The sequence below is a fragment of the Miscanthus floridulus genome, chromosome 19, assembly GCF_019320115.1.
Source record: "Miscanthus floridulus cultivar M001 chromosome 19, ASM1932011v1, whole genome shotgun sequence".
Lineage (NCBI taxonomy): Eukaryota > Viridiplantae > Streptophyta > Magnoliopsida > Poales > Poaceae > Miscanthus > Miscanthus floridulus.
Genome location: NC_089598.1, coordinates 52,386,546 through 52,410,010, shown reverse-complemented (window position 1 = coordinate 52,410,010; position 23,465 = coordinate 52,386,546). Strand labels below are relative to the sequence as shown.

Genomic DNA, 23,465 nt, shown 5'->3' with positions numbered 1-23,465 from the left:
AGCTCGTAGACAACCTCGGTGTTGTTGTTTGACCCTAGTTGGTGCTAGAAGAATGCTACTGAGATGGTTAAATTATAATGTGTTGATACACATTGATGGTAACATTGACCTGCATGCAAATAGGTCTTTGTTATCGTATATGGAATTTTAGTGTAAGGTCTTTGTTATCGTATATGTAACTTATTTCTATTTTTTGATGTATTTCATAACTATCTAAATAAATATATCGTTGTTGTTAAAACTTTCCCACTGTAGTATCTAAATAAATATATCCTTTACATATATGCACCTTCACTGTCGGTTCTATTTAAAAACCGGTAGTGATAGTAAATTTCACTATCGGTTCTATTTAAAAACCGGCAGTGATGTTCATGCCCCCTATATAAAATAAACTACCGACCACATACATCGATCCCACCCACCCACGAACTTTCTCAGTCTCATTTCTCACATTTCACTCTCACTTCTCAAGACATCCACTCTCTCTCTACGTGATTTGGTCATGGCCCCTGCATTTTTCAATAGTATTGATATGTTGTCTTCTCCAATATTCTATCTATATTCATTTGATCTATATTTATATTCATGTTTCTTTGCATTCTACATTTATATATATTCTTATTCCTTGCATTCAATCTATATTTAATTATGTTGCCACATTTTACTTGGAAGAATTTTTGTGCATATATTTTATGTTCATATTTTTTTTGCATTTTATCGATCAGGTGGTATGAACAACGGACCTCCCCCACCACAATAACAAGGTTTCCACCCTAGCGATGAGCCATTCGCTCTTAATGTGGCCATTCCATGGTTCCCTGTTCTAGCTATTGTATGAAATATTTTTCAACATCTTTTGTTTTTTTATGCTAATAAATAACTATAATTAGTTTAATATCATTGTTGCATGCATATATGTCGCAGACTATATCCCCAATAGATTGGCTACGAATAGCACTTAGCTGGTTCTTTATCTCGGACATCGTCGAGAACATGACATCTAATGCAAGTGGTCGGCTATGGACATGTGAACTTAGTTTTTTCATCTCTATGAGGGGTTCAAATCAACGGAACCATATCCACGGGATGGGAATACAAAGCCCAGAAGTGATAAGCGCCCAATTAAGTGTCATGCGCATTTGTTTAGAGGCACTTCGACGTATTTGCTATGATGTGCCTGATTTCTCGCACTTCAAGGCACTTGCTTTTGAATGCTGGTGATATCCCCATCCCGCAAGCAAGCGAATGGTTTGCGAGCTACAACCATGCGGATGTTATAAAATGGTCACTTATATCTGAGCCATGGTTATTTGTTGTTTATTATTGTAATAACATTCTCTATTTTTTTCTTTTTCTCCGCATGCAGATTGTGCTACAGGACCTTACCTATGCTGCATGTGGCTTGTGGGCCGTTCTAGACCAAGCTACGGAGCAAGTTGGGTACGATTAGGACTTCTGCAATGAAAACCTCGGCTAGCTCACTATAGAAGGACGCCAGTACTGCATAAGGATTACTAATAGAGGTAGTGGTCGTTCAGTAGGTTACATCTATGGCTGACCATTTGTTTGGTATTGTGAGGCAAGAGAGAGTGTACTCATACGGGCATTGGACTTCATCGATACAAGTGGATACATGATCCCTGACATCAATTACCATATATGGCTACAGAGGCATGTTAGTGTGCGTGGCCCGATCGATCCCGGCAGTGATTCCGATAGTAATTAATGTTTATTTAGCTAGGTTTTCAAGGTCGTAGTTTAATCGGGTTCTAATTTTAACATGTACGGCTTTGTGTGTTTAATTATTGTCATGCATGTAATTCGTGTAACATTCCGGTGTCATATTATCTCAAAATTATTCTTAGGCTTGCACGTGCCACGTGTGATGGAAACACCAAGTTTGGGATTTTTCTGGAGATGGTTTGCTACTTTTTGAGGTTTAATTGAATTTCTGCGCGACGACACCATTTAATTATAGGTTGAACTGAGTCTACCCACAAAAAGATTCGGAATGATGCCAAACTTTTACACTGGCTCTCTAATGTGCCCTAGGGATAAGAATTTTGTGGAGGTGGATGAAAAAATCTATTGGGTCCAAGATGAAATTCACCCTCTTTTATCTCATTCGGCACAGAGAAAAATATAATCAATAAAAAAATGAATAGAAAAACCTAAGATCCTGTGTGGGGTCTTAATTTGGGTCTACATGCTCGCCAAAAAAATTTCAAGCCATTTCGACATAAGCGGAGTATACATGCTTCACAGAGGTACATGTGCCCTTTCATCGAACCATGACTATACGCATAAGTTATCAAGGTTTATGTGGTTCATAGGTATTCCGGTGTCTTATTGGTCTCAAACTTTTTCTTAGGCTTGCACATGCCACGTGTGAAGGAAACACCAAGTTTGAGATTTTTTAGAGATGGTTTGCTACTTTCTGAGGTTTAATTGAATTTCCGCGCAACGACAACGTTTAATTATAGGTTGAACTGAGTCTACCCATGAAAAGATCTAGAATGGTGCCAAACTTTTACATAGGCTCTAATGTGCCCTTGAGATAAGAATTTTATGGAGGTGGATGAAAAAATCTATTGGACCCAAGATGAAATTCACCCTCTTTTGTCTCATTTGGCATAGAGAAAAATATAATAAATAAAAAAATGAACAAAAAAACTAAGATCCTGTGTGGGGTCTTAATTTAGGTGTACATGCTTGCCAAAAAAATTTCAAGCCATTTCAAAATAGGCGAAGCATACATGTTTCACAGAGGTATATATGCCCTTTCATCGAACCATGACTATACACATAGGTTATCAAGGTTTCTGTGGTTCATAGGCATTTCGGTGTCGTATTGGTCTCAAATTTTTTCTTAGGCTTGCATGTGCCACGTGTAAAGGAAACACCAAGTTTGGGATTTTTCGGAGATGGTTTGCTGCTTTCTGAGGTTTAACTGAATTTCCGCGTGATGCATCGTTTAATTATTGTTTAAACTGAGTCTACCCATGAAAAGATCCAGAATGGTGCCATACTTTTACACAGGCTCTAATGTGCCCTAGGGATAAGAATTTTGTAGAGGTGGATAAAAAAATCTATTGGGTCCAAGATAAAATTCACCCTCTTTTGTCTCATTTGGCACAGAGAAAAATATAATAAATAAAAAATGAACAGAAAAACCTAAGATCCTGTGTGGGGTCTTAATTTGGGTGTACATGCTTGCCAAAAAAATTCAAGCCATTTCGACATAGGCGGAGTATATATGTTTCATAAAGGTACATGTGCCCTTTTATCGAACCATGACTATACACATAGGTTATCAAGATTTCTGTGGTTCATAGGCATTCTGATGTCGTATTGGTCTCAAACTTTTTCTTAGGCTTGCATGTGCCACGTGTGAAGGAAACACTAAGTTTGGGATTTTTCGGAGATGGTTTGCTGCTTTCTGAGGTTTAATTATAGGTTGAACTGAGTCTACCCACGAAAAGATCTGAAATGGTGCCAAACTTTTACACAGGCTCTAATGTACCCTAGGGATAAGAATTTTGTGGAGGTGGATGAAAAATCTATTTGGTCCAAGATGAAATTCACCCTCTTTTGTCTCATTTGGCATAGAGAAAAATATAATAAATAAAAAAATGAATAGAAAAACCTAAGATCCTATGTGGGGTCTTAATTTGGGTGTACATTCTTGCCAAAAAAATTTCAAGCCATTTCGACATAGGCAGAGTATACATGCTTCATAGAGATACATGTGCCCTTTCTTCGAAGTATGACTATACACATAGGTTATAAAGGTTTTTGTGGTTCATAGGCATTCTGGTGTAGTATTGGTCTCAAATATTTTCTTAGGCTTGCACGTGCCATGTGTGAAGGAAACACCAAGTTTGGGATTTTCCGGAGATGGTTTGCTACTTTCTGAGGTTTAATTAAATTTCCGCGCGACGACACCGTTTAATTATAAGTTGAACTAAGTCTACTCATAAAAAGATCCGAAATGGTGCCACACTTTAACACAGGCTCTAATGTGCCCTAGGGATAAGAATTTTGTAGAGGTGGATGAAAAAATCTATTGGTCCAAGATGAAATTCACCCTCTTTTGTCTCATTTGGCACATAGAAAAATATAATTAATAAAAAATTATTAGAAAAACCTAAGATCCTGTGTGGGATCTTAATTTGGGTGTACACGCTTGCCAAAAAAATTTTAAGCCATTTCGACAAAGGAATACATATGCTTCTATTTATTCAGTATATAAAAGAATATTTTAATATATATAAACATCACTGTCGGTTTCAAAAAACCGGTAGTGATGAGAAGAAACTGACAGTGATGCTTGTTATCACTGTTGGTTCATTTTGAAAACTGGCAGTGATATATAAAAAATTAAAAAATAAATGTGCTAGCCCTCGGGTTTGAGCTCGGGTCTCGGGCTACAGAGTTTAGACACTTAACCACTGCGCTAGTATAGGATGTGTGCCAAGGTTTATTTATTTTATCTTTTTGACCTTTACACCGCTTAATAAATTATAAAATTAAATAAAAAAAATTGGGCCACCCGGGATTCGAACACGGGTATCGGGGGCTAAGTTGCGGGGTCTTAACCGTTGAGCCAGTAGGAGGTATTCGAAAGAAGTGGAAAAGATAAGTTACTTATGCTGTAACCACTACATGGAAATCACTGCCGGTTTAAAGAATGGCCCAGCAGTGATGTACCCCCATCACTGTCGGTTCCTACTTACAACCGGCAGTGATGTACCCACATCACTATCAGTTTCTAATTAGAACCGACAGTGATGAGGTCTGGTATAAAAGGCCACCGCGGGTTGAAATTATCCAAATTTCAACCCTGCGCCAACCGTTCCCCATGCTCCTCTTCTTTGACGCCGACACCCGTGCACCGCCCCACGCCGGAGCACCCGTCCACCGCCCCCGCGCTGCCATTCCTAGCCCCGTGCTCCTCTTCTTTGACCCCGACGCCCGTGCACCACCCCACGCTGGAGCACCCGTCCACCGGCCCTCGCACCACCGTTCCTAGCCACATGCTCCTCTTCTTCGACGCCGACGCCCATGCACCGCCCCACATCGGAGCACTCCCCACGCCGTCCACCGCCCCACGCTGGAGCACCGTCGAGGCCTTCAGGAGCATCCGAACAACTGCTTTCCCACCCCCATGGTGAGTGTTGGCTCACTGCCCGCTAAGTGTTTGATGAAATGAAATGCCCCACGGTTGTTGTCTTCCTAATAGCAGCTGAAATGGACTTTACATTGACAAACAATATGAGGAAGTAAGTTGTCCTATATACTTTTTATTGTTTTCGGAGGCACAAGAAATGGACTTAATTTTTTTAAATAGTTTTAAAGATGAAGAATGTATGCACTCTATCCATTGCAGGCTATGCAATGTCACTGATCCAAACACATTTTTTATTCCTCATGTCTACAGGCTATTAAAATCACCTCTATTTTTTGAGACAATCTCACTTTGTAATAGCTAGTCCATAGTCAGATAAAACAGGTTCACTACCATCTACAATCTAATCTCACTTTGTAATCTCACTTCGTAATAGTTAGTCTGGTTCTGGTGTTATCTACAATCTCATCTTAATTAATTTAACAATCCTTAGGTTTATTGAATCCCTAGCTAGGATCTGACCTTGATATGGTCCTTGAAATATGTTTGTAGAAACTTTCTAGTATTTTGATAGGGTCCTACTTTATTTGACTGGTCATGTTGGTTAATTACAATTACTTGCCTATTTCCTTTCTATTGTAGATGTTTTGCTTTGACCTTTCATCTAATATTTTCTTATATATACTACAAGAAATTATTTATTTCTTGTATAAGTTTTAGTATATTTTAAAAATAATGCTATTTTCAGAGACCATATAACTTGAATAATAACTCTTGTTCAGTGAGTTACCATTACCACTTACCACATGCCTAATTTAATTAAATGTATAGGCAACCATGGCATGGTATGTAGTGCATGTTGGTCACATGCCTGGGATTTATCGAACCTGGGAAGATTGCTATGCTCAAGTCAATCGCTACCCTGGTAATTTGCACAAAAAATACAACACAGAAGCCGAAGCTTTGAGGGCCTACTATAGTCATCCGGCCTACCTTGCAAACAATGGCCAACCGACCTACTATGGTCCAATGAATGCTAACCATGGCCATCCGCTGGCACTGGAGATCGAAGAGAAGCCACCCGCCGGAGATATGAAGATTAGGAGAATTGCTCCTTGGTCTTGAAAAGATGTCATGCTTTAATTTATGGCTATGGTCATCGCTTTTCTTATTTGGAAGTTGATGTAGGCTTAGTTTCGTAGAAGAGTAGGTGGACTTTGTTGTATGTGGTCAATCAAACAATGAATTTGTTCTAGGTGAACATATGCTATTATTTGACTTTGTTGTATGTGGACTTATTATTAGACTTTGCATTAAACATATTATATATATATGAACATATGCTATTAGTAGTTGTCCACGGCCAAAACTAACCACGATCATGTCATAGCCATGACTCATCGTCGCCTGTTACCCCGTCGCCAAAGAACTGATCGGCAACAAGAAGCAGCTGATATCGCTGGGACGGGAGAGCCGCATGATCTAACAAACGGTGATGGTGTCAATCAGGTCGGTGAGAACGAGTAGCCATGGACCCTGTCTAGCCTGCTCGATCTGGGTCAAAATGACCAAGATGGCCAAGTAACTTTGGTATCATGTCACTATGTAGCCACACACGCTAATCAATTGAGAGGGTCATAGCTTACTTGGTGTCTCTAGCAGGAGCCTCCGTCGGTCGAGGAGCTAGAGGGTTCAGGTACCAGGAAGGCCAGATCCAAGTGAGGCGTGTCAAAGATTCATGTTGGTAGGAATGCACACTAACACATTACTGAGTTCGATGAATTCAGGGATTCACTCTCACCACCTATAGCTTTGACCAAATACAAGACTATCCTCAGGTTACTTGTTAGGGACTTCATCCCGATTAAGTACAGGAAGTGGATTGGGAAAGATGATGACCGGTGGAGGGTTCCTGAAAGCGAGAAGGATTACATATGGGATGTCAAGATCCCAGAGTATTTCACTTTTCCAGCCGAGTATGAGAGGAAGTTAGTCAAGAAAAAAGCAAAAGAAATCATGGGGACATGCTTCAAGAATTTCAAGGGGACATTGTACAAGAATTTTGTCCTCTAAAATAAAGAGCCAGATTTCGATGGTGGATAGTTTAGCAAGCCAAAGGACTTTTGTCAGAATTTCAAGGAATACAAGTTATCTGAGGAGTACTTAGAACTGAGCAGGAAGAATAAGGAGACTTCACAGAAAGCGATGAATGCTCATCATCTCGGCTCTCATGGCTATGCCAAAAAGATGCCAGAATTTGAAGCAGAACTTCAAAAGATGGATCGCCTTGCTAAGGAAGGCATTCAGGTTGAGACCGCTGATTGGGAGCCTAGATCGATATTATACTGTATGGGGAGAAATGTATGGCACGCCGAGGATAGGAGCTTTAGCTCCTCAAATCAACCCATGAACGAACTCATCCAGAGGATCTCCTAAGTAACTGAGGAGCTGAGGCAAGGGACTCACACTTCTAATAGGGAGAAAGACGTGCTCACCCAAGCACTCAGAACCAAGGAGCACCCTGGTCGCACTAGAGGAACCGGTGTTGTTCCTTGGAAACTAGCATTCCCCCAAGAATCTAACACTTACCGGAGCCACTCGAGGGGTGGAGTGGAACATGAGGTAGAGTATTTGAGGAGACTAAAAGAGATGGAAGACAGAATGGAAGAACGGATTGAGGCAACCATTGAAGCGCAAGTCGAGCAAATTTTGCTGTCCAAAGGGTCAGTAGTACCACAAAACCCTACTCCTAGTGCCTTTAGCCCACAGTTTAGGGGTCACAGTAGCTGTGGATCGACCCCGCTCGATGAAGAAGAGGCGAATGTGCCTCATCCGGTGGACGACATCACTGAACCCATCAATGTCAAGTTGTACATCCGTTAGGAATGGACAAAGAACAAGGTGGCGCTCGGCCAGGCCTGGCATGCGGGAGACGGGACAATTAATGGCCACCCAATTTCACTGGGGTACGCTCGCATCACCATTGATAGAATACTTGATAAGAAGTTTAACAAGATACCCATTGAGTACCCCATAGCAGAAGACAGGCCAAAACTTGGTCAAAATAAGGGATCTCAAGTGGCCTGGCGCAAGCGCTTCATTAAGCTTGACAATCAATTGTCCTCTGATGATGAGGACGACTGTGAGTCTTCGCCCACCCGCGATGATCACTCACCATCTCCCAACAGAGATCACTCCCCTCCTCATCCGGAGCCATCACCCCTGAGAAGACAGAGGTCTCCTATTCCTCCTCGTCCGACTCCATCTTCATCAGCCTCGAGAAAAGAGACTCCTCCTCCTCCTCCCCCTCCTCCTCCATCTTCATCAGCTCCAGGAAAACAGAATTCTTGTCGTCATCCTCCTCCTCCTCCACCTCAGCCCAAAACAAGATCAAGGACATCCTCGCAGTCAAAGAAAAGGTCCTTGGATTTGGTCGCTAATGCTCCCAAAGTGGACCAACAGAAAAGCAAAAGGTCATTCAGTGGCAGCGTTACCACCTTGATGAAAGAAAAATTTACAGCACACATCTCAAAGGAAGATTGTGTTAGTTTCTTCAATCTCTGTGCCTCACTACCTTTGTATATGTTGAAGTCCGAATTCGAAAGGCAAACACAGAATAAATACGCTACAACAAGAGACGAATAAATACACAACAAAGATTTAAGGAACATACAGAAGTACGTCGAAGAAGACCTAGGATTAACCATGGAAGAGGCCGCAAACATCTATTATGATATACAAGGAATGCGAACACCATCAATGAAGTATCAAAGGGGCAATCTTTTGGTTCCCGATGACGAGTATAAAAATCTGACAACATATATGTGCTAGTTGCATGAATATTACATGGCTCAAGCAACAGAGACGGACGACTTTGGTTTTGAGGTTATTATCCGTTTGCCACATGTTTTCCATTATCCCAAAGAAGAGAAGTTCGATGTCGAGTGGGAGTGCTTATTCCAGCTATACCAGAAACACTATCTCGATGTTCAAATGTTGACGCTGTGGACTATGTAAGTACCCTACACACGCGATATTATAATTAACTACTCTCTCGAGACAAATTGTTAACTTTTGAGCACTTCCCATGATTTTATGTAGGTGTATATCAAAATTTTGCATTGTAAAAAGCAAATGGGATTACATAGGCTTCTTGGACCCCTTGCGAGTCAATGAGAGGACATGTCTAGGCCTCTATGGATGTGACGTGGAAGACCTGAAATAGAGATTGATTGTTGTTTTCGATGAATTCACGATGAAGAAGAAAACCCACATACTTCTAGCCTACAACTACGAGTATGTGTTCTCGGCTTTTAATTTTATGCTTCTTTTTTCGTTAAAATTATTCGATAATTAGAATTCTGTGATTGTAGCAACCATTTCGTCTTCATTTGTGTCAATCTTGCCAAAAATCTGATCGAGGTGTGGGACTCGAAGAAAAAACCATTTCATCATCTGGATGCACTGGTGGCAGTGCTGAATTAGTAAGCGATCCTAATAACATATTATTTTTTAATCACACATACCGCTTTCTAATGTTTCTCCCTTTAATGTTGCTTAGTGTCCAAAGAAGACATATCGGTGGGACGCCGGTCCCATTCAAGGTTGTCAAAATGGAGGAGAAGTACCTGTCATAGCCGGCGGGAAACAATGAATGCGGGTTTTATGTAATGTGGGCAATGCTTCGCTACATCGGTGAGAAATCAGAAGAAGCCGATAAGTTGGTGTGTATAATCCCCATTTTATTTATGTCTGTTAATAATTCAACAAAATGATTTACTATTCCTCTTTGGATATCATCTATTTTGAACGACAGTGCAAGAAATATAACCACCAAAGGCTGTTATAGACAAGGAGATCGTCGCACTGCAATCAGAGCTCGCAAAGTTCATCTTAGGCGAGGTATTGGAAAAAGATGGAGTATTTTACATTGCACAATCCGTGAGGTACAAGGACCAGTATGGCCCAGAGCGGCTCGCCAGATTATTGTAAGAAGTCCGAGAAGCATTGCACAATCTATGAAGTCCGAGAACATTTCTTTTTTTGTTTTGAGGAATCGAGATCTGGATAAGAACATTTGAACTATAACAGTAACATTTGTAATGTTTAATATTGATGGACCTATCGTCTACGTAGCGTATATAAAGCGAAACCCGATTCCACAAAAAAATATAAATTAAAATCAATTATAAAACAATAAAATGCGAATGGGCCATCACTGTCGGTTAGTAACGAACCGGCAGTATTGTCGTAGCCATCACTGTCGGTTATCAACAAACCGACAGTATTGGATTTCTCAACACTGCTGGCTTAAGCCATGAACCGATAGTGTTGTCTTGCTCAACACTGCCGGCTTGAGCCATGAACCGATAGTGTTTTCTTACTCAACACTGCCGGCTTGAGCCATGAACCGACAATGTTTTCTTACTCAACACTGCCGGCTTGAGCCATGAACCGACAGTGTTGGATTTCTCAACACTACCGGCTTGAGCCATGAACCGACAGTGTAGACTTGCTCAACACTGTTGGCTTGAGCCAAGAACCGACACTCTTGAAGCAACCATCACTATCGGTTGGGACTACAAACCGGCAGTGTTGTTAAACTAGACATTGTCGGGTGGAGCCAGGAACCGACACTATTTCTTATAGATCGGTGTCGGTTTTTCAGAACCGACAGTGATGTCAACCCCACATCACTGGCGGTATACCACTGTCGGTTCAAAATCCGGCAATGAACGGGGTTTTTGAACCGGTAGTGATGTCCAGGTCTAGGGTAGTGGGGGCTCCTTTGCTCGGGAGAGCAACAAAATGGGAGGTCACGCTAGCGGGAGCTTGAACCAGCATGAGTCCGCACCGGGTTGCGGAGCTCCAAGTTAAGGATCCCTTCAACTAGGGGGCCGGCCGCCGCCGCGCAGTCAGGGCGCCCTAGGGGCCCAAATCGGCCCCATCTGCCGCAAGAGAGTGACGCCGAGTGAGCCCACCATAGGCCTGGGGGCAGTCCACGCCCTTGCTGGTAGAGCTCGGCGTCAGTCGGTCGATGCACAAGAGAGGGAAAACGAGGAGGGGGAGGGGCTCGGGGACACAATGCGTCGGGTCGTGGAGGACCTCGCAGGGTGGTGGGCCGCCGCTTCTGCCTAGCCGCGCCAGCTAGGGGCCGGCAGATCTTGGCCCAAGGGGCCTAGGGGGCACGGGGATGCAACCACGTCAGGTCACGGTGTGCCATGTTGGGAGGAGGGGCACCAGCCACCGCTGCTCCACACGGCCCGAGGGCCAGAGGAGGGGATCGATTACGGACTGGGGCTAGTTTTTGGGGTCTGCCGTGGGCCGCCGTGGCCTCAAGCCGGAGGATGGTGGTGGTGGCTGAAGATGTGGCTCGGAGGGACAGGGCTGGTGTGCCAGGGAGTGTCCCCCCCCCCCCCCCCCCCCCCGAGTCGCCCTTGGGGAGCTCAGAGAAGGGGAAGGGACAACCTTATGATCAGGACAAGAATAACGATAGCTCGTGGTTATCTTGGACGACTTAGGTTAGCCATGCATCACCATGTTGGGCCTTGAGTTGTTCTTGTCTTAAAAGATTTGTCCGTGGTAGGGCTCTGGCTCCTCTAAAAACAACTCCGGCTTTGGCTCCTTTGAAGAAGTTGGTGCTCTGAAGGAGCTGAAGCCATTCTGAAAAGCGTTTGGCAAACTGGCTCCTCCTGTTTTTCTGAAATGGATGAAAGATGGAAAATACCTATAATACCCCCACTTATTATTTTATTACGGTGTAGATCTAGTTTAACCCAACCTATAATTTTTTTTATAATTTTTTTGATACTCCTATGAATTATTACGTATTTTACAAGTAGCAGGCGATTTGATCAAGTTGAGGAGAAGCTAACCGTTGCTTTTGCATTGGGAACCCCGCCTATTTCTAAATTATTGGAGCCATCTGTTGTTTTCTTTTTTTTTCTTGTATTTTTGCATTGGGAACCCTATCTTTTCTCCTATTCTTGCTAGCCGATCCTCCTCTTTCTTTACCTACAGTAGGCACAACATGCACACGCAGGGAAACGGGCTGGCATTGTTGTGTTGCGCTTGAACCAGCGATGGATGACAACCGCGTCCTCTCGTGCCCTGATAAAGGAGGAGCCTGGAGAAGCTCGTCTTCGTGGCTCCGTTGGCGCAGTAGAAAAAAGGCTCATGCTCTTTTAGGCTTTGTCGGCAGAGCTGTTCTTCGGTTTAGCCCTTTGGCAGGGCTTCAGCATGAGCCGGAGCTGGAGCCGCTCGCGGAGCCCTGCCAAACGGATACTAAGTTGGTCTGGTTTCTCTTCTATCATTAAGATAAAGCCTGAAAAACTTGTTTAAAGTTTTTTTTTTAAATCACAGGGCTGCCAGCCAGCCACGGAGGGTGAGAACACCCTTCTGATCCGAGTGAGTTTATCAGGTGTGCACCATCCGCATTACTTTTTGTATTCGTTGGACACATGATCCTGATGTTCCCATTTTAGTTGCTCAAAGAGGTGCATTTTTGCCTCTTCCTTACGGTCGCAAATTTCAGATTTCTCTTTACCTTCCTACGTCCAATAGAGATAGAGATAATTTGCAGGAGAAGGCTTGCATTCTTGCTTTCAGGACGGTTCCAGTTTGTCAAGATCAATATGCATGCTCTCGTGGTTAGCAGGGAAAAACATAACTCTGAACAACTCAATGTTTCCTCTGCAACAGTATCGCAGTTAACGAAAATCTCATAAGCATTCCATGTTTTTTTCTCAAAATTCAGAAACGCTGAACCTTTATGGGGAAATAAACTAAAAATCATATTTCTGCCACTAATAAGTAAGAGTGTATGCTTGCATCTTTCCCTTGGATTGTCTTACAACTAAAACGAGTGTAATAATGTAATGTGATTGAGTTGACTGACTTGATAGCATCGCTTGATAAATTACTTCTGGATACATGATTGTTATCCATCTGTAACGTATATATGGGCACAGACCTAGTACATTATTAGTACTCACGTCCTTCAAGATTCGTATAACTCTTCACAAGGATCGTTCGAATTAATATGTTGCGGTGACGATGGTAGCGTTGTTAAACTCGTGGTATAGTATAAATTCTCCATCACTGCGCACAAGCATATTATTTAATTCTGATGCTAACGCTGGACCTGTCGTCCCTGAGGTTCTTGTTAGCTTAAACCGTACGAAACTCAGCTTGCTGTATGCTGCTGGCCTGCTGCTGCGATAAATATTCGATCTCCTGCCCAACCACATCTCTATAGAGTGCCTGTGCAACTGGAGCCCTGCCCAACCACAGGCACTAGTCCTGCTACCTACTACCTTCACTCCAGTTGCTCACTAGTGCCTGCAGCCTGCTAGCTAGCTGCGTCGGCGATGTGTCTGCCGTTCTTCTGCCGCGGCGGCCCCAAAGGTGATGATGGGTCACAGCATGACCCTAGCGTCCAGCAGCCACAACAACAAGCTCCTCTGCCACCATGGGCGGCGGCGGGATGGCATGAAGAGGGCAACGTCCAACCTTATAATAAGCTGTTGTCCCCTGTGAAAGAAGCATATGGCCACCATGGGACGACCAACGTGCCTGCCGCTGCGGGCGGCGAGGGCAAGAATGGAGGAGCTCGTGCGGCGCAAGGGCATATGACGGAAGTGAACAAGAACGGTGGAGGGCCCATGACGGACTTCGGCTACTCAGACGGCAACGTCCATGCTTCTGTTGGTGGCGTTGCCCGATGTCGAGAGAGTCAGAGCGCTGCCGGGAAGATCGTTGCGTCCACCACTCCGGCAACGCAAGCTTTTAATAATAAGCATAGGGATCTGGCCGCAGCGCAACAAGCTCCTCAGCGTACGTATCTGGTCTCTGCTAGTCCTCGCCACCACCATGGCCATGGGTCGCAGGCAGCATCGCATCCCAGCGAGGCCGCTGATAACATGAAGGCGCCACTTCGAGTACTACCGATGGCTCGTCGTGGTCCTGAAGATTACTAGCTACCCTACAGCGTGCTGCGGCCACCACAGGACAGACGCCGATCTCCAACAATTTCGTTCGTTCTACTTCCAGTACGGTAATCTTGACCCATGATGATGATCATGTGCATATATATATATATATATATATATATATATATATATATATGGAGAGCATATTCCATAGCCGGCTACAAAATAAGTTATTCTGTAGCCACCTCCATTTACGATAATTTTATATACTAATTTACGATAATGTCAATACATATTTACAATAGTTGGGTTACTATAACATATTGAGATATTTACCATAACGTTATAGTAAACCACTTAGTAAAGAGTTACTGTAATTTCATAAATTAACATAGTAATTATCGTAACTCAAAGTGGCTACAGAATAAGCTATTTACGATCACATGTGGAGATGTCTGGGTTTTTGGCATCCGACATCACAACTTGCTCGAAACCTTCACAATTTTTTACCACAGCCTCCACATGCGATAACACGACGCCTCGACAAGTTTCGTGATTTTCGGACTTTGTTTGCATTTTATATAATTTAAAATCACATTTCCGGCAAGTACCTCGACATGTTATGTCAACGAGATGCTCGAGATTTCATGTGAGTTCTTGGATACGGCCTAAACATACCCTAAATATCATGAGTATCAATTTTTAGATGACCAAAGTCCATTATTCCATGTACCTGCAGTTCAAATTTGAAATATCCCGAAAAATTCGACGAAATGAAATAAACTAATGAAATATATCAAAAAAAGTCAAAATTGCCCCAAATTTTAAAATAGAGTTTGAAATACTGTCACAAGGCCCCAGAAAAAAATTTGGGCCCAAAATCAAAAAAAATTTGTCGACTGCCATCAGGGGCACTCGGCAAAGTTGATTTTCAAAAATAAAAAAAATTTGCCGGGTGCCTGGCGCTGGCACTCGGCAAAATAAGTTTTAAAAAATTAAAAAAAAATTGCCGAGTGCCGGCCCAGGGGGCACTCGCCAAAGTTGATTTTCAAAAATAAAAAAAAAATTTGCCGAGTGCCAGCGCACGTGGCACTCGGCAAAGAATTAAAAAAATAAAACATTCTTTGTCGAGTGCCCCTTTCTGCAGCACTCGGCAAAGGCCCAATAGAAAATGGGCCGCCGGCCCAAAATCCCCCCACCCCAGAACCCTATCTCTCCCTTGTGCCCGCCCGCCCGCTCGGTCCCGACACCCGCCGCCGTCGCTCCGCCGCACATCCCCGGCCCGCCAGCGCCGCCCGCCCGCGCAGCTCGCACACGCGCGCACCGCCGCCACCCTCGCTCCGCCATGCCGGCGCGCCCACGCCGGCGAGCCCCCGCCACCGCACGCCCCCGCCCCTGCATCGCCCGGCCCCGAGCACCCCCCCCCCCAGCCTAGCCGCGCGGCTCCTAGGCGCGCGCCGCTGCCATCAGCGCGGCCCGCCGCTGCCGTCCGCGCATGCTGCCACCGCCGGCGCACGCGACCGTCCTCCCTTGCACGCGCTGGCCCTGCTAGGAAGAAGAAGGAAGAAAAAAGAGGAAAAAGAAAGAGAAGGAAAAGGAAGAAGAAGGAGAAGGAAAAAAGAGAAGAAAAAGGAAGGAGGAGGAGAAGGGGAGAGGGGGAGAGGGGGAGGTAGCCGAGGTGGAGGGGAGGAGGAGGTGCCTCGGCCGTCTTCTCCGCGTGCCCGTCCCGCTGACGCCCCTACCGTCACCGAACCACCTACGAGCGTGGGCAAGGTATATCCACCCTTTCTCCGCTTGTCGGCCTCCGTGCCATTGTGATGTCGGCCTTCGTGCCGCTGTGCTTATCGGCCTTCGTGCCGTTTGTGATTGTCGGCCTTCGTGCCATTGTTTTTTGTAGGTTTTGGAAACCTCCCCGTGTAGGGGAGGTGCTGCCGAAATTTTGAACTTATATTGTCGTGTTTCTTCTTTTGCAGAGCAGGACCTGTCGGAGGTGACCCGGAGGTCCCCGATCGTCTTCGTCGGCGTCGTGGGTCTGCCTGCACTGCGTCGCCTCGCCACTGCGTCGACTCGCCACTGCCTCGCTAGCCTGACTTCACCGACAGCCTAGGTATAAATCACCTCTTTTTCTGCTTGTCTGTCGTCGTAGATCGGTGTAGCCCAGTTAGGCGTCTCCCATCCGAAAGAGATATCTTTGGAGGTATGCAGATCTTTGCATATCTGCGAGCGTTTCTGCTTTAGATTGTCCACGTTTTTTGGATAGCCCGCGGATGCGTAGATGGGTTAGTTTCCATGGTCCGCTCCTGTCCGAGACGGTGTTTCAGCATCACCCCCTGTTGTTCTCCGGATACACACTCTCCCTTGTAGGACGTGTATCGGGAGAACAACAGGGAGGTGCTGCCGAAATTTAGTCTCGGATAGGAGCGGAGCATGGAAACTAACCTCATCTACGGATCTGCGGGTGGGATTAGGACCTATCCTCACCTATTAGAGAGTATGGACACCGCGTAGATGCAATTGATGGTGACTCATATGTGATGATACGTCTGTTAAAGGATGGAGGACCGTGAGTGGATGCACACTCTCCGGAGAGACGAGCATGATTACGACTTGCTATTTATAGTCAAAGTCGAAGAATTCTTACAGCATGCATTTGGCGAGAGTGCTGGAGGCCATTCTCTAGTGGTTTGTCCGTGCAGCGGTTGTGACAACAGAAGAATGAAAGATAGGTTAACCATGGGTAAACATATTGTGAAGTTTGGATTTACTCTGGGCTACCACCGGTGGATCCACCATGGTGAAGCCGATCGTATCAGGGAGGAGGTGGTGAGACCACGGCTCGAGGCTTTCGATGATGATGCCGGGGTAGCAGACATGCTGGATGACACGCACCAAGCTCAGTTCGCTGAAGGACGTGACAAGGAGGAGATGGAGGCTGTCGCAGATGCCTTCTACCTAATGTTGGACTCGGCACAGAGACCCCTTCACGATCATACTAATGTTTCTCAGCTGGATGCCATTAGTCGCGTAATAGGGTTGAAGGCTGAGTTAAACCTAAGTCAAGAAGGCTTCGACAAGATGGTGGCCATGTGGAGCGATATGCTACCGAAGACACACATTATGCCGAAGAACTTGTTCGAGTCAGAGAAGCTCCTTCTTGCACTTAAGATGCCGTATGACAAGATACATGTGTGTCCGAATGGGTGCGTCCTATTTAGGAAAGAACACGTGGATGCAAAGTACTGCCCGAAGTGTAAATCCTCTAGGTATGTGGAGGTAGACTCAGGCGATGGCCAGAAGAGGCAGCTTAAGATCCCCATGAGAGTCCTACAACACCTTCCATTCCTGCCGAGGCTCCAATGGCTATTCATGACCGAGGAATCCGTGAAATAGATGACATGGCACAAAAACAGCACACAATACAATCCTGAGAAGATGGTACATCCATCCGATGCTGATGCATGGAAGTACTTCAATTCACGGCATCCTCTCAAAGCAGAGGAGGCTCGTAATGTACGTGTTGCATTAGCAACAGATGGGTTCAATCCATATGGCATGATGGCTGCACCATACACATGTTGGCCCGTGTTCGTCATCCCCCTGAATCTCCCCCTGGTGTCTCCTTTCAATGGCATACCATGTTCCTATCGTTGATAATCCCTAGACACCTGGGGAGTAATATGGGTGTCTTCATGGAGCCTGTGATAGATGAGTTGATCGATGCTTGGGTCAAAGGGGTGTGGACATACGATCGAGCTACGAAGACTAGCTTCAAAATGCACGTCTGGTACCACTACTCCCTGCACGACTTCCTGGCGTACGGGTTAATGTGCGCCTGGTGTGTTCAGGGGAAGTTCCCATGCCCAATATGCAAGGAAGTTGTGAGGTTCATATGGTTGAAGAAGGGTGGCAAGTATTCGTCGTTCGACAAACATCGTCAATTCCTCCCTCTTGACCATCGATTCAGAGAAGACGTCAAGAGCTTTACGAAAGGTGTCAAAGTGACGGACCCTAGACCGCGCTTGAGGACTAGGGCAGGGGTTCATGCTCAGATAGATGCTCTTGTGCCCAATGAAGATGGTGGTTTCATGGGATATGGTGAGCAACATATGTGGACTCATAAGTCCGGCTTGACGAGGCTCCCCTATTTCGATGACCTCCTACTGCCCCATAACATTGATGTCATGCACACTAAAAAGAATATCACAGAGGCACTTTGGGCAACGCTCATGGACACTGACAAGTCTAAGGACAATCCTAAGGTTAGAGTGGACCTGGCGACGTTGTGCGATAGGCCAAACCTAGAGATGCGGCCTCCTGCAATAGGAAAGCAGTGGAGAAGGCCTAGGGCCCCCTATGTCTTAAAAATCGATCAAAGGAGGGAAGTACTTCAATGGATCAAGAATTTAATGTACCCTAATGGGTATGCAGCGAATCTGAGCAGGGGAGTGAACTTAGAGACTCTGCGAGTCAACGGGATGAAGAGTCATGACTACCACATATGGATTGAGCGGATACTTCTGTCAATGGTTCAAGGCTATGTCCTTGAGCATGACTGGCTAATGCTGGCAAAGTTGAGCTACTTCTTTTGCCAGCTTTGTGCCAAGGAGCTATCTTCGACCGTCATTACAGAATTAGAAACTATGGCAGCTGAGTTGGTCTATGAGCTTGAGAAGATCTTTCCACCCGGCTTCTTCTTGCTGATGCAGCATCTGATTGTGCACCTCCTGACTGAGGCATGGTTAGGGGGCCCGTGCAGGCACGTTGGTGCTATCTAATTGAGCGATGTCTAAAGACTCTTCGCAAGAAATATACAAATAAAGCCAGAATTGAGGCTTCCATTGCAGAGGCAAGCATTCGGGAGGAGGTTGCAAACTTCACGACATCCTACTACAAGCCGAACCTTCCTAGCAAGCATAATCCACCCCCTCATTATAATGCTGGCGAAGTTGAATCGACCCTCAGCCTTTTCAAATGCCAACTAGGCAGCGCAAGTGGATCGACCCCCAAGAGATTAGATCCAGAAGAGTGGCGCAGAATCACGCTATATGTGTTCACCAACCTTGTCGAGGTTGCGCCATTCATTAAGTAAGTTCTCAACAAACTTGATTCAATACGACATCACTATTCTATATCGAACCCCATTGATTCTCTTTGGTACAGGGAATTTGTTCGTCAAGAGTGGCATCAATCAAGGGATCCTACCCCACATGAACATGATACCCTTCTTTCAGAGGGTGCAGGAGCTGGGAGGCCTAATTTCATTTCTTGGTTCAAACAAAAGGTCGTACGTTCGTTGATATTCCTTAGTAGCTCATACGTTCCAATAGTATAACGATGTATCATGCTTGAGCTTGCAGGCGCAAACCAATGCGTCCATGAGTGACGAGTTGAGACAGGTTGCAAACGGCTTCAAGTTAAGGGTGAAGTCATATACCGGTTATGACGTGAACGGATATCGCTTCCACACGTCAAGACACGAGCAGACTCGGCCCGGTTGGAAAACCACCAACAGCCAAGTTTTTACGCCAGGCACTAATGGCGTCGAATACTATGAAATAATTGAGGAGATCTATGGACTTGAATATGAGGGCCGGGTACCTCTTACTCCTGTCATATTCAAGTGCCACTGGTTTGATCCTGGACGAACGAGATGGACCCCTCATCTTGGGCTAGTCGAGATTAGGCATGATTCCATCTATAAAGGAAAAGATGTCTATATTGTGGCTCGACAGGCCATGTAGGTGTATCATACGCCATACGTGTGCCAAGACAAAGACCATCTTAAGGGTTGGTCTATTGTGCACTAGGTATCTTCGCACGGTAAACTACCTATTCCAAACGATGAAGATTACACCTTTGACACAAACACATATGATGGAGAGTTCTATCAAGCAGATGGGCTACAAGGGAGCTTTGAGATAGTCTTACCTGGTGTGACGACCGCCATGGAAGTAGACAATGAAACGGTTGATGATGAGGACCCTGGAGATGTAGTGCTAAATCCGAAGGACATTCAAATGCTTGAGCGATTCCATTTAGGCAAAGACAATGAAGAAGACACAGAACCTTCGGATAGTGTTGCCCATTTGGACAATTTTGACAGTGATGATGAGACCTATGACCCCAATAATGAAGATTATTCCTAAACCATGTAATACTATGTTTTTATTAAATTTTGTTATGTTTATTCCTAAACCTATTAAATTTTGACAGTGATGATGAGACCTATTCTTTGTACATTGCAGGTGACAGAACAAAGATGGTGGGCAACCGTTCACCGAGGTAGGTGCTCTCGGTGTACCAGAGGCTACACCCTTCTGATGGAGGTGAGGGGACATCTTCACCCCTAGCAGCGAGAGCAGGCTCGGGTCGCCCTAGCATGGGGAGGGGGAGGGGGAGGGGCTAGGGTCGCCCCAGGAGGGACCCGCCTCCTCCCCCAGCTCTCGACCAGCCGGAGGACCCATCTCCTACCCCGGAGGACCACGTGGCGGCCATGGGCACAACCACAGACACTCCGCCCGGGGGCGAGGGGACTCAGCAGACGGAGGATAGTTCTGCTCAGTTGGCTCCCTACCTGCGAGGTCCCATAAGCCTTCCTCCAGTTTCGCTTCCTAACCGATGCCCACTGGTTCATCCTATGGGAAGAAGGTAAGTAACTATAGATGTTATCACTAGTACTTCATATGATACGTTGAAAATCAAAAGAGAAACTAATAATTTTTCTTAATCACTTATGCAGGGGCTGGCTAGTTCTGTCGGGTGCTCTTGACCCCCCACGCACCCCCGCTACCGTCTTGGGATGTCTGTGCAGGAAACACTTCCCCGGCCTTGTGGACTTGAAAGAGGGGAGGTGGGAGCCGGCCTGGTCGTGGGACAGGTACAAGCTCGGCTTGGATGACGAGCAGGACAACAAGCAGGAGCGGGTTTTGGCGGACTTTTGGGTGTCTCACAACATAGCTCAATACATCTCCTCCATTGCTTCAGTCTTTTATTGAAATAATGAATGGATACATCATGTTTGTATGCAGAGGTACTTCAAGGCCGAAGAAGGTAGAGAGACCCTGGTGGATTAGACGGCACACAGAGCCTGTAAGAAGTACATCGGCGACATGATTCATGAGGCGCGACTCTAGGCCCACGTCGACTACTACAGGTCCATCAAGAAAGAGCCCCTCAACAAAATCGGCGCAAGAAAGGTGGCGCTGACCAAGGAGCAGTACCTTCAGGTAGGTGAATAATATTGATTCGTTTTGAGATTTAGTAGGTCCAGAATTGATCTTCTTATATGTCAAACACTTGATGATGTGTAGGTGCTGGCCTCGTGGTGCATGTCGCATAGATCGGCATGGTCGAGGATTGTGGACAGGTACCTTGACCCGGCGTACATCGCAAAGCACGAGCAAGGCAAGCGGAAGCGAGCACTAAGGACCGCTCCAACTCACCACCAAGGCAGCCGCAACCTCCCCGCATTCAAGCGGGCACTTGTACGAGATGTCATTTATCTATTCTAACGCTCAATTTTGCCTGATTTCTAATCATCTTGTCGTCTTTCTCGCAGGAGGTGGCACACCCGGACGTGCCGGTGTCGAAGTTTGGGGCATGGGCTGTGTCCCACATGGGCCCGGTGAAATTTGGTGTCGTCTTCAACCCGGATGCCACTGCCCAGGCTTACTCTGACCCGAGCGTCCACGCTAAGGTCAGAGACTACACGGAGGCGGTTAGGGCGCTCCGTTGCTCATATCATAATCTGAGCACTGAGCCCCTTGAGACAGAGGTGATTGTGAGGCTAGGGCAAGGCAGGAAGCACGGGCGGTTGTGGATTGCAGACGACGTCGACTCCTCGAGCTCTGCACCCTCTCTCTCCGACATGAGGGCATGGAGCACTGCCAGAAGCCTTCCCATACGTGCACGGCCTACTCCAACACTGTCGCGGGTCGACGAACTTCAGGTAATTCCGGTTTCACTCGTCGTATATTGAACGTTACACACATTGATCAGATTTGCAATACTGAAACATGTGATTGAAACACTGCAGGCCGAGCTGGCAGAGACAAGGGAGACGCAAGCGCACCTGACCGCAGAGCTAGAGGCCACAAAGAAGCAGATGGCGGACATGTATCAGATCATGCAAACCATCGGGCAAGCATCGGGTGTCCAAGTGCAGTTGCTAGCTCCAGCTCCAGTTCGACACTTCACTCCTGTGAGTATGAAAGTTTAATGCGTTCATGCCGTTGGGATTGTCGGCCTTCGTGCCATTGTGATTTTCGGCCTTCGTGCCATTGGGATTTTCGGCCTTCGTGCCGTTGTGATTGTCGGCCTTCGTGCCGTTGTTTCTTGCAGGTTGGAAACCTCCCCGTGCAGGGAAGGTGCTGCTGAAATTTTCAATTTTGAGTGTAACACATGCAATCTCTTCTCTTTTGTGCAGCCTACGTTGGTGGGTTCAAACAATCTCGCTAGCGTGTCACCGGCGGCTGATCGCGTCAACCCTTTGCCGTAGTCCGGTCCTTCACCGCTGTCCAGGGGGCCACACCAGCAGTCTCCGTCGCCGCAGTAGGGATGTTGAACTTGTAATAATAAACTTGTGATGTTGAACTTTGGTGCATTTGTGATGGATTTTCGACGGATTTATTAAATATGCGTGTGCTTGTGATAGATAATGCATGTTGGTGATATAGATGTGATGATTGATGTATATATATATATATATATATATATATATATATATATATATATATATATATATATATTGTCTGTTACAATGGAATGTAAAAAAAATTGCAATTCTCGGGGTCTTTGCCGAGTGCCATGGGCAAGGCACTCGGCAAAGATTTTTCAAAAAAATATTTTTTTTCTTTGCCGAGTGCATCGCTGCAGCACTCGGCAAAGTATTTTTTAAAAAAAAAATAAAAAAAAACTTTGCTGAGTGCCTGGACAGGGGCACTCGGCAAAGTACTTTTGAAAAAGAAATAAAAAAAAATTTGCCGAGTGCCTGGGCCGGGGCACTCGGCAAAGAAATTTTTAAAAAAAATAATTTTTTTTTGCCGAGCGCTGGGTCGGGCACTCGGCAAAATAACCGTTAACGGCCGGCGCCGCAATGGCCGAAAATATTTTGCCGAGTGCCGCCCCAAGCACTCGGCAAAATTGTTTTTTATTTTGCAAAGTGCCCCAATAAAAAACACTCGGCAAAGACCCTTTGCCGAAAAAAATTTTGCCGAGCGGACTTTGCCGAATGCTACACTCGGCAAAGCCTTTACCAAGTGCAAAGGGCTCTTTGCCGAGTGTAAAAACACTCGGCAAAGCCGCGGCCTCCAGTAGTGTGCAATCCATTGAGGAGTGAGGACGCGGCATGGAGAGCCTCCTCCGGCAGCTCGCTCATCCTGCTCTCTCGCTCGCGTTGTGGTGTGCAG

At 45.7% G+C, this 23,465-nt stretch overlaps 1 protein-coding gene across 3 annotated transcripts; it reads left to right on the top strand.

The window, feature by feature from the left end:
* The first annotated feature begins 13,389 nt into the window (after positions 1 to 13,389).
* Positions 13,390 to 22,695, top strand: LOC136528912 (uncharacterized). 3 transcript variants are annotated; one of them, XM_066521907.1, is made up of 9 exons: positions 14,206 to 15,831; positions 16,032 to 16,165; positions 20,304 to 20,706; positions 20,798 to 20,999; positions 21,087 to 21,284; positions 21,369 to 21,542; positions 21,617 to 22,006; positions 22,094 to 22,258; positions 22,484 to 22,695. In XM_066521907.1, the coding sequence occupies exons 6-9, from the start codon at positions 21,387 to 21,389 to the stop codon at positions 22,553 to 22,555; spliced, it is 783 nt and encodes a 260-aa protein (XP_066378004.1). In that variant the 5' UTR covers positions 14,206 to 15,831; positions 16,032 to 16,165; positions 20,304 to 20,706; positions 20,798 to 20,999; positions 21,087 to 21,284; positions 21,369 to 21,386; the 3' UTR covers positions 22,556 to 22,695. The 3 variants fall into 3 exon arrangements, with proteins under 3 accessions (XP_066378005.1, XP_066378004.1, XP_066378002.1); XM_066521908.1 differs by lacking the exon at positions 14,206 to 15,831 and adding an exon at positions 13,390 to 14,178 and having other exon boundaries at positions 20,798 to 21,284; XM_066521905.1 differs by having other exon boundaries at positions 20,798 to 21,284.
* The last annotated feature ends 770 nt before the right edge of the window (positions 22,696 to 23,465 follow it).

What these genes read in the sequence shown, in the direction of transcription:
- LOC136528912 (XM_066521908.1), top strand. Translation starts at nt 21,387, where the DNA reads ATGTCGCATAGATCGGCATGGTCGAGGATTGTGGACAGGTACCTTGAC. An exon ending in CCGCATTCAAGCGGGCACTT is followed by an intron (nt 21,543 to 21,616) that starts GTACGAGATGTC and finishes TCTTTCTCGCAG; the next exon opens with GAGGTGGCACACCCGGACGT. An exon ending in CGCGGGTCGACGAACTTCAG is followed by an intron (nt 22,007 to 22,093) that starts GTAATTCCGGTT and finishes GAAACACTGCAG; the next exon opens with GCCGAGCTGGCAGAGACAAG.